Raw genomic sequence first — 11,259 nt, 5'->3', positions numbered from 1 at the left:
CAAGCTACCACTTTGCATTTCCAATCATATATGATCCAAAGATTCGTCTTGATTTCACATGTGCCAACGGTGGTCATTATTCTGTCAAATGGAGTACTGTATTGTTTTGGTGTGATTCAATCCTACAACAGAGAAAAAAGCACAATCGAGGTTTTTCTTTCTTTGCCTGAAGATTTTGAAATCATTGCTGCTATTGCTGCTCAGTCGATACAGTTTGAGCCTCTAAAGGTTGAACAATTGTTTGAACATGATGTTTCTCTTTCAACAAGTACGTATTGGTGAGACCCTTTCCTTTCAACTCCATTGTTCGTTCCTCAAATTCCAATCCAAGGTCATACACACGCTCATACGTCGATCTTGAAATTTGAATTCTGCCAGCAAGAGACGTTGACTCCATACGAGAGGCAGTATTAATGGTATCCTAAAGTGTTACATTTTGGAACATTAAAACAATGATCCTCAAAAAAGCAATTCGTACTTACACCCCACAAATCATATGCAAATTTCTGTAAATGATCAAAACGTACGAGTAACAAGTTAAAACAAAAGAACACTTGTCACTCTAAAACACCTACCTTTCTTCCAATAACTCCTGCAACGACTCCACCTGTATTCAGACCAATACGAATGTTCACTTGTCTCTCCATATTTTCCAAATTATATGATCGAATCACAAGCAAGGTATCTATGGCAAACCGTAGTGCTCGCTCTGCATGTTAAAAAAGGGAAACCAAGTTCCAATGAAATATTCAATAGGAATGCGTGATCAAAACACAGCTGTTTACCTACCTGGATGGTCCGATTGTGAATTATTATGAAGTCCTCCTACACAAAAATAGGCATCTCCAATGGTCTTAATCTTTTCAAGTTGATACTTGTCAATAAGGTCGTCAAAGCCATTCACAATCACATTCAACATGAGCACCAACTCGGAAGGATTCATTCCAGAACTCATCTTGGTGAAGTTGACCATATCACTAAAGAAACAAGTAATGTCATTGAACTTTTCTGCAATAAAGGTCTCACCTGATTTCAGTTTGCTAGCAACAGCATCTGGTAGAATATTTCTCAATAATTTGTCACTATTTTGTTTCTCCTCTGCCAGTAAACTATTTTGTTTCTTTTCCATGGAAATGTCTTTCACAAAACATGTAATGACAATAGATCCCTCTCCATTTCTTGTCACTGATAGATTGATAAGCCCAGGAAATTTCGTTTGATTCTTTCGAATACACTCAAGCTCAATAACTTCGCCATGCTTTTCGTCAGGAATGTCCACATTGGCTTTACAATGGTCAGTGACCTTTTTCAAATAGGCCTCGGAAGATTGATCGAAAAGAGTGAAGAATTTCAAACCTAAAGCATCGGTGATGTTCTTTCCAAACATTTTTTGAGCAGCTACATTAAACAAGATAATTTCTCCCTTTTCATTAGCCAGCACAGCTCCTTCGACCATAGAGTTCAAAAGATTCTTGATCGAGTCTTCTGTATTTTTCTTTTTCGAGGTTTTTTGTTGTGATAGAGAATTATAGAGTAAAAAGTTCTTCAAACTCTCATGACTTTCGATATATTCAATAGGAAGATAGTTTAGAAATGTTCGTAACGTAGTGATGTGATGGTCGTATTTTCTAAAAGCTCCAAATATAAGGTAACTGAATAACATCAGTGTTAAAACTCCAATAATAAAAAAGCATGACGTGAACGCTCTCGAATTCACCTGTGTATAGGTCACAAGTACTATTAAAAATTCTAGCATTCGATTGAAAACGTCATCTGCCAAATTAAACAATTCCAAGTATTTAAAAAAGGTTGCAGGATCACGAGCAAAATAAATGTTCCACAATTCGTCTCCCCACTTGACCGACTCAACCGTGAACATGGACAAGAGACCTGCAAGGTGACACAAGAGCTCTTGTTCTGACAATTATAAACTCCGTTTACAATATCGTCAACTCTTGGATACTTTCCAATGATAGACTCAGTTCCATCACCTCCATATACAAGGGAGTTATAGAAATTTTGAATGTCTGTGGTGTATTGCTTAACATCCGCTCGGAAGGTGGCAAGCTGACTGGCTGATCCAACTGCTGGATTGTTAATGAATTTTCCTGGTGATATTCCATTAAACGCAAAAAATTCACTCGTTCTTACAGACGTTCTTGCCACAGCTGATATTTTCAAAATAATCAACACGTTTCAAGTTCGCAATTGGTCAAATCACAAAGAATATGCACTTTACATACCTCTCATGATAGCTGTGGCTATATCAATATTAATCATGGTCGTTGAGGTGGTCAAAGTGTTGAGGTACATTTCATAATACATCATTCCAAAACTCAAGCTCACAAGCAGCACCACAACGACTCCATACAGTATTAACAAATTCTTTGGTCGAATACCTTGTTTCATGTGTTTGGCATCTTGAGTCGTCTTTTTTTGTAAATCCTGATAAATCACTCCAACTAAATCTTTGGGAATTCTATGATAGAGTTTGATGATTTTTGTTGACGTATACATGTCGACTCTTGCCAAGACAAGTAATCCTCCATAAATTAATATAAAAACTCCATTCGAAATAAATAAATAAAACTTCATGGTGTCATCTACCGATTGATTGCTCAATCGCTTACTGGTTTGGAATCTCGAACAAAAAACGCCATAAGCATCAGATGCTGTCCTTCGATTGAGATAAATATACATGAACGGAAAGGATGTTGTTGTCTTGTTAAAGTCGGCATTGTTCCATGTCAAGAATAAATTAGTATGGTAAATGAGCTCTTGGGTAATTTCACTCATGGATGCATTCTTTTTAAAACTTCCTGTATATTCCATTAATTGTTTATCAGTGGCCATTGGTAAGTTGATGATATTGTCTGTGTTGGTGTAGTCATGATACATGTTATCACTGTACTTGTTTGAGACTGAATTTGCCACCAAATTGTGTAGGAATGTTTTAAATTGCTGAAATCGTTGATGAGTTGAGTTTCTATATTTCTCTAAAGCAAGAGCTTCTCTTGTGCCGTTTTGTGGAACTGGCCATTTCTGATTTTCGAATAACTCCACCATAATTTGTCGCATTCTCAGTTCACGAATGAGTGACGACGGAGTAGCTCCTGGTAAGCAAGAGTCCAGTGCAAGAGGAATTTCAGTAATTTTCGCACCGAAAAGCAGGCATAGAACGAGAGCTACCATCAACAGAGCTAGAGAAAGTGCAGAAACTACAATAAAACTGTAGTTCCGTAATGTAGATTGATAGGGAGTATTGATGGTATTTCTAAAGAATACTTGTTTCTTATCAATGGCCTCGTTTTCGATTCCATCAAAATTCATCTTGTCGACATTGTCATTGTCTGTGAAAGATAACTTTTCAACATTGTTGTCAGCAACGTTGGGAATGTTATGATTATGATTTACATGGATAGAGGCCACAGGACTGGTTGGAAGGGGTATAACTTTGTTGTTATTGAAACTTCTTGCTTTTTTAAAGTATCGGCTTTTCGAATCCTCTTCCTCTAGCTGAATGGAACAAGAATATTGACAAATTAATGATAAAAAAAGAATATTAAAAACATACCTGACTGGCCTCTTCATAAAGAGCTGCAGCTTGTTCCTTGTCAAATTTGAAATTTTCTACGTATCTGTGAATAAGAATTGTATGAGATTATGTGAGTAACAATTATTAACGAGGTGATCATTAGGTGAAATAAAACTATAATTTGATGAAACACCATGCTACTAACCCTGCATAAACCCTTAGAACGGTCTTATTCTGTCTAAAATTCGTGATCAAATGATAAAACATCTTGTCACAATATTTAGCAAGTTCACTTGCTCTACTGTTAATCTGCTCAATTTTTGGAATGTTTACAAAATCGCTCATGAATTCCTTAAAAAACATTCGGTGAATGGTCACAAGCTCTTCTTGTTTTTGTTCCAAATCAAGAATCATGTTTTTCACTTCGACGCTGTTGCGCCCATGTGCCTTATAGCTTGTCGTTTCAATTTCAATTTCACTTAATAATTCTTCAATTATTGTCCGTTTCCAAATATTTCCACAATTTTTGTGAGCACGTTTCAGTAGTGCTGATGCCAATACACCACTACTCGCATCAGTATTCCATTCATGTGATATGACATGACTTGACGTCAATAAGAGTAACGGAGATGAAAACACCCGATGATGACAAGCATTTTTCACAAAGGGACATGCAATATGGTAATCATTCTCGTTCCTCACAGAAAATTGAAGAAAAAGATTCAACGCACGAATGGAATCATTTTCATGACCTACAATATGTGCCAAAGCATCAGAATCATGATATCGAGAAAGATCCTCATAGTTCAACTCTTTTGATCCTAAATTTCTTCGAACAGGTCGACACACGAAAATCAAAGTATAAATTTCACTTGCTGCAATGCCCACTAGTAAGAACGTAATCGAGAGACCCAATGTAAGGCCCATCATACCAAGTTCCAAATCACTGTTAACCAGGTTGACTTGAGAAGTAAAGTTAAAAACACATCCACTAGTAATCATTCCGATGGAAGAGCCAAGTCTTGCGAGTAGAGCTCCAATAAATATCGAATTTTCAAACCTTTGAAAGAATGGAAAGGTGTATATGAAAAGAGCCAATTGAGCGACTGATCCAATCATATGAATCACTCCTCTCACATACATGTAAGTGGGCGGTATGAGAAATTTGATCATGACTTCAAAAGCAATGGAAACAAAATTCAAAGCAATCGGAATGTTATCAGTCGCAACAAAGAAAATCTTACTACTCGTATTATTCAATGGTAATAACAGCACGGCAACAAAACAACAACACATCATGAATAGCATGGAAAAGAAGGACAGAATGAAAAACACCAGAGTATCTTCCCCGAGGAAAAACAAGGAAGGTATTCGGGAGAGCGTCGATTGCATGGCTCCATACTTGTCCGAATAGAGGAGATGATTGGGATTGGAATCTACAAAGGTACTCATCACAAAAACCGAAACGGGAGTGATTAAGGCAATGAGTAGCCCAAAGTAAGTATTGAATTGTCGGAGCTTATCAAGTCCTTTTCCTTTCAATGCTTTGAATTCCATCATTAAGGTGATGAAAAACAAAGCTCCAATAGCAGTCAAGCAACAACTCAATGCAACGACTGCTTCGCTCGATAGAACGTCCAATGACAGAGTGATGGCATAATTTAAGACACGAAAAACCCATCCTCCGTAATCTCCATATGGAGAAGTGTTCATTCGTTTCATGTCATAACTATAATGAGGATGAGAGGAAAGAGTTGGCATCATGATATTCAAATACAAGTAATAGATGAATAGAAATCCGAAGAGGAAACGATCCAATCTGCTTCTTCTTGCTCCTGTTGTTTTCAATGCCAAATATACATGAAAGAGCTTTTCATTGGCAAGCTTCCAAAGTGAATTATGAGAAGAAGAGCTCGATACCGAATCTAGGGTGAGTGTGTGTTGAGAGTTGTGCTCCACACCTGAACTGGACCCCCTTTGCTCGAGTATTAAGGTTGGACGTGTGCTGTTTTCCATCATCTCGTAGCTACAGATGGGAATCTGAATGTTGATGAAGAGAGTTCAATACTACTTGCCTCAAGTGGGTGTTTGTTTTGGCTAATCTCAAACCCGCATCCAATGTCAATATTTGGTTTCGGCACAATGCAAGCAGCTCATGGTTTGCCGTTGTGGTTGTGTAGTGTCCAAAACGACTAAGGATTCGAAACAATGCTTGAAATGGTATTCCCGAACCTACACTTAATAAGCCACCACCGGTTTAATACCGGCGAAACTCTAATAGCAACGTGTTTGGCCGACTCGGACAGAGAAAAACTTTCAGAGCTGGACCAAGTCAAAATCATGAATGACTTCTTCATCACTCCAATGCTTTAAAGAATGATAAATATATTTAAATATTCATGTAATACTTGTAATTAATATCCGAAGTCATTGCTTTTTTCCGTAGCTAGGTTCAAGAATGAAATAATCATGGAACAGGAAATTTCAGAAAGTATGGTGCAATCATGATCATCAGGAACATTTTTTCGTTAACTGACATTAAATCAAAATCAAAATTAAAAATTCATTTCGCTCCAAAGCACGATTAATGATTTCGCTGCTCACATGCTGACTAAACAAGTAAAAAAACAGGAAATATTAAAACCTCTAATTGTTTGGACCATTCGGAACGAATATGAAGTGTTTTTCTAAAATATTGATTGGTACAGTCCACAAGAACACAAAGGCTCATCTACCACGCCATGGTACCCATTTCGTTCCATCTTTAGCATCATCAGCCTATTCATTGAAAAGATTTCATTTCTGCAATCTCAACAACAACCAATCATCATCTAATACAAGCATTCATACCACCAATACACAAGCATTGGATTCCTCTAAAACTTGTCCGAACTTGTTAAAAAGAATTCATTGGGTCAATGACGTTGGTGGAATGAACCGTACTCGAGTTCAACACATTCATTATCCACTCGATGAATGGGATATTCAAAATGTTGTGAAAATTGCAAATTTGGAAAAGAGTTCAATTTGCATACGAGGACAAAATCAAACCATGGGAGGTCAAACTCTCTTTCCAAATGCACATCGTATAGACATGGAGAGGATGAATCGAATTTTGGAATTGGATTTAGACAATGAAACTGTAACGGTTCAAACTGGGCTTACATGGGATGAGTTGATGCATTTTCTGGATCAATTTGGATATAGTCCAGCAATTTTGCAATCCTATGTGACATTCTCAGTGGGAGGATCAATATCAGTGGATATTCATGGCATCACCTCACATCAATCCATTTCATCCTCAATTTTAGAGTTACATTTGGTGGACAGTCAAGGAAATTTTGTGAAATGTAATGTGCAATGTAATCCTGAGTTGTTTCAAATGGCCATTGGAGGGTTTGGGTTATTTGGTGTTATTTACGTTGCAAAGCTGAAAATTGTTCCAAACACAAAAATTGATATGAAACTCAATCGATTTACAGAGCCAGAAAAATTTCACAACTATTATTTGGAAACTTTGGAAAAGGAAAATAATTCCATCCAATTAGCTCGTGTCAACTTGGTGAATGGAAATATTGATTTTTATGAATTTCCAAAGATTGGAAATGAAAAGATGTCGGGATGTTTGAATGGACCTCCACGAGAAATGTCTCTACTTAGCCAAGTCATTTACAAATGGGTTGGAGACACGCGTCTGTTTAGAAATTTACGTTTTAATTTCCTTGAAAAGTGGTTGAAACATCCTTTAGATTGGAAAGCCCAAAGCGATCGAAATTCTTTGCTGTACGAATCTGTGAAACCTGTCTCAAGCTTATTCTCTCCATTTGTTGAATTGAATAAGACTCACGTTTTACAAGAGTACTTTATTCCAAAGCAACACTTTTTGGAGTGGTACCCATTCATGATGAAAGAAATTAAGCAGTTTTGCAAATTATCCAAACACTCGAGCTTGTTAAATGTCACGATTCGATTTGTGAAAAAGCGAAATTCACATCCCTCTGATTTGAATTTACCAATTCTTACCTATGCCAAACAAGATGTCTATTCATTTGTATTTTACTATCGGGCTGATAAGAATGTAGAAGCAGATCATGAACTTGAAACGTTTCATCATGTTCTCTCAAATAAGGCTGCTGAATTTGGAGGAAGTTTTTATTTACCCTATCGACATCATTATACATTGCCTCAATTACTGAAATCCTACCCTGAATTTGAGCAATTTGTTGCAATGAAAAAAGCGCTCGATCCAAATCCAGTATTCAACAATTTATGGTTTTCAAATTATTCCACACTATTAGAACAGTTCAAAGCTAGACATGGAAGTGTTGACTGTAATGTTATTCCCATACCTCCAAATATTGTGAGTGACAACCCAGTTTCTGAGAATTTACAACCATCTCACGAAAGTGGCAATCCATCAAACCAAAACACAAAAGAACCAACACATTATTCGAAGTTGAATCGTAACAAAATTAGTGAGCGAGGTCTGTATGATTTTTTGAGATACATCTTTCCAGTAGTGAACGCCCAACAACTCTTCGATTTGGTAAAAGGAGAATTAGATAAGAACCACATCAATTCGTCGGCAACATCAACAACAACAACAACAAACGATCGTCATATCTACGAGTTGATCCAGAAACATTTTCGTCAAGGAATAATTTCTAACATTTCTATTTTATTCAACGCTGTAAAGTATAACATGAGTGTCCTCAATAAGGAAATGAAACACCAACTCCATGACTTGTTATCAAGCATTGGAAAGAGAAATGAACCCTTCCATGGCTGTATGACCTTGGGAGACTGTGGCAGATTTGTGAAAATGATGCGAAGAGAATTTCACATTTCAGGTCCCATCTACATTTGCAACGATCAAGAACGAGCAAGTGATCGAATAGAGAGAAGTTCAATGTTTCCAGTCGGTCAATTTGTTTCCTATCCAAACATGTCTCAAATTCCTTCTCAAAGTTTGGATCTAGTCACATGCTTTATTGGACTCCACCATTACAAGGACTCTGAACTTGATGAATATATGAAACATGTAAATCGAGTGTTAAGACCTGGTGGAATTTTCATTCTTAGAGAACACGATGCATACAACACGAATGTGGACTCAATGGCTCATGTCGCACATAACACGTTTAATGCATTGATGGGATTTTCATATGAAGAAAATTCTCGAGAATTTCGACATTTTCGTTCCATGAAAGAATGGAATACCATATGTGAACGCTATGGTTTGAAACAAGCTGGAAAGTATTGCATACAGAAATTTGATCCTACTCTTGATTTAATGACGTGTTATGTCAAGTGTGAACAATCTTCAATGCATTCAGAAAGTGCTTCAGCAACTTGTCATGTGACCACGACCACTGTGGCTGCCAGTGCGAAAGATTCATTCCAACACTCATCAAATGAAATTCCCAATGGACTCATTCAAAATCCGTCCTCATACCTGAGAAGTCATAGCTTGACGGATTATACCATTCCTGAATGGTTTGCAGTAGAATTGGTTCAAAAACTTGGAAGTTTTCTCAATCACACACCATGGTACGATTATCCATTCTTACATGTGATTCTTCAATTTTGGAAATTATTTTATCAAGCTGTGAAACGAGTGGCAAAGAGAGATGGTCTTATTTCGGCTCTATGGAATGGATATAATGTCATGAATTTTGTGATTGGATTGGTTTCGACCTTTCTTCTTTCTCAAATGTTTGTCTTGTCCATGATTCCAAAAATTGTTGGACGTTTCTCTTCAAATTCAACAGCAAATTTGACTCATATTCAGGCTGTGTTGAGAGTAAGAAATTCAATGAATGTGAACAAACCTTGTGAATTACCAAACTCTGTTCGAATTTTGAACAGTATGGTATCCAATAATAATAATTATTCAAAGGTACAAATTGAGAGGGAAGGCCTTAGAGACGAGTCATTCGAGTACTATCAAGTGGATGTTCCTCGATTTCTTCCATTCACAACATGCATGAAGGAACTATCACGACAATTCGACGTTCAAGTCATTGAAATTGCGGGTCAAACCAGTGTCAATATCAAGATTGTTTCAGCGAAAAAGGATCTCCAAATTGAAGAAGGCATTGAGGCGATTTTAATTGAAAAGTATCAGATTGTTCCAAACGCACGTGATGAAGACTATGTCCACATTTTCAGTGTTGTCACTCGAGATTTATTGAAATTATTGCAACAACTTGAGAAAGACGAAAGTATCAGGCACGTTCAAATTCACGATTTCTAAGGCATAATGTTCCTCAAAACCGTTTTGCTTGATGAATAGGTCCACAATTGTTGTTTGTTTGGTAAATAAATGGTTTGCTAACCTAAATTCCCTTTTTTATAACGACAACAAATAAAAACTTTGTTAGTCACAATTTCGGAAATCATCATCATGAAATATTCCAAAAAATTCATCACACATTTCCTCCTGTTAAACAAGCTCCCTTTTCGCTTTTATTGTATCAAATCGGAAATGATTCTTCTACTATTATTTTGGCAGCAAAACTCTAGATTTAAGCATCATAAGAGATGGAGAGACCGACCTTGGAGACAGACTTAGTGAAGACGCTTGACTCAACGGAGACGGCAGTGGTCAAACGTGGGTTAACAACGAGAGTGTAGGTAGCATTAACAACACCCTTGGTATTGATGTTAGCCTTGACGGATGATTCCTTGTCAATTGTGTATGATGTACCGAGAGTGAATGTTGGCTTATCGGTGGACTTCAAATCATGTAAGAATTCACCTGCAACAGTAACACTATCATCAATTTGTTGAGCATAACCAACTCTAATCTTCTTCAATGATTCCTCCAATTGAGCAGCAATGTGAATATTCTTCATGGAATATCTAGCACCGAGAGTGTACTTCTTCAACAAATCCTTTTTATCGACTGGTGGATAACCCTTGATTTGTGCTTCAGCACCAACAACCAAACCATCAACAACTCGACCAGTAACGCTTGAAGCAAGGAGCAAATCCTTTCCAGTGGTGTAATCAAAATGTCCAGTCAAATGGAACTTTTCAGCAGTGTAATCCAAAGTACCGGTAACGTTGTTTTCAGCGCCCTCAGTCTTCATCTTGGTGTTGAGATCAGCATTCAAACCTTTAGCAACACCATTAGCAGCAACGGAGACTTTAACGGTGGCATCTTGATCCAATGATCCATTAACAGTGCAAGCAACACCGTGGCACTTCAACTTTTGGGACCAAGAGAGAGCAGAGTCAACCTTTCCGCTTTCAGTTCTGCTTCCGCTAATACCAACACTGAAATCTGGATTAGCCTTGGTATTGACAGAGAGAGAAATTTTATCAGAAGCACCAGTGCTCAAGACGTTCTTCACTGGCTTGTACAAGGTTCCAAAGGAGTACATTTTGATAGAGTTGTTGTGTGATGATGAGAATGGCTTGTTGGAATATTTTTTTAAGAGGTTGGCCTGATGATGACGCCAAGTTGCCCTTGAAAGGAAATTTATGGGGTTTTACAAAGCGAATTTGCTTGGACTAACGAATTTTGAAAATTCAAAAATGATGGAAATGCATCGTGTTGGTTTTGGGTTCAATGCGGAGCGAGACGAAGCTTCTTAGAAAAGAGTTGTTGTTTTATTAATGCACGTCGTTGGAAAGATGACAAAGGAATGAAGAGAGAAGAATGAAAGACTAATTTCCTCCAAGGAAATGAATCTTCCGAAAAGGAGCTCACTTGTCAC

General features: G+C 37.3%; 3 protein-coding genes across 3 annotated transcripts; 1 reads left to right on the top strand and 2 right to left on the bottom strand.

Moving 5' to 3' along the window:
• Window positions 1-190: 190 nt before the first annotated feature.
• On the bottom strand, window positions 191-5,554 carry C9374_008522 (uncharacterized protein; the record flags this gene model as incomplete). The annotated part of the gene is made up of 8 exons (XM_044698608.1): window positions 191-421; window positions 483-506; window positions 576-709; window positions 790-1,917; window positions 1,992-2,168; window positions 2,244-3,516; window positions 3,575-3,638; window positions 3,741-5,554. 8 exons carry the CDS (start codon window positions 5,552-5,554, stop codon window positions 191-193), a joined length of 4,845 nt encoding a protein of 1,614 aa, XP_044545641.1.
• Window positions 5,555-6,209: 655 nt separating this feature from the next.
• C9374_008521 (uncharacterized protein) lies at window positions 6,210-9,791 on the top strand (the record flags this gene model as incomplete). Its single annotated transcript, XM_044698607.1, has 1 exon — window positions 6,210-9,791. One exon carries the CDS (start codon window positions 6,210-6,212, stop codon window positions 9,789-9,791), a length of 3,582 nt encoding a protein of 1,193 aa, XP_044545640.1.
• A 271-nt stretch (window positions 9,792-10,062) lies between these two features.
• Window positions 10,063-10,923, bottom strand: C9374_008520 (uncharacterized protein; the record flags this gene model as incomplete). Its single annotated transcript, XM_044698606.1, has 1 exon — window positions 10,063-10,923. The coding sequence occupies one exon, from the start codon at window positions 10,921-10,923 to the stop codon at window positions 10,063-10,065; it is 861 nt and encodes a 286-aa protein (XP_044545639.1).
• Between the last annotated feature and the right edge of the window lie 336 nt (window positions 10,924-11,259).

The sequence above is a fragment of the Naegleria lovaniensis genome (genome assembly GCF_003324165.1).
Source record: "Naegleria lovaniensis strain ATCC 30569 chromosome Unknown tig036, whole genome shotgun sequence".
Classification (NCBI taxonomy): domain Eukaryota; phylum Heterolobosea; class Eutetramitea; order Acrasida; family Naegleriidae; genus Naegleria; species Naegleria lovaniensis.
The sequence above is the reverse complement of the archived record's forward strand: the minus strand, read 5'-3'. Positions and strand labels throughout refer to the sequence as shown.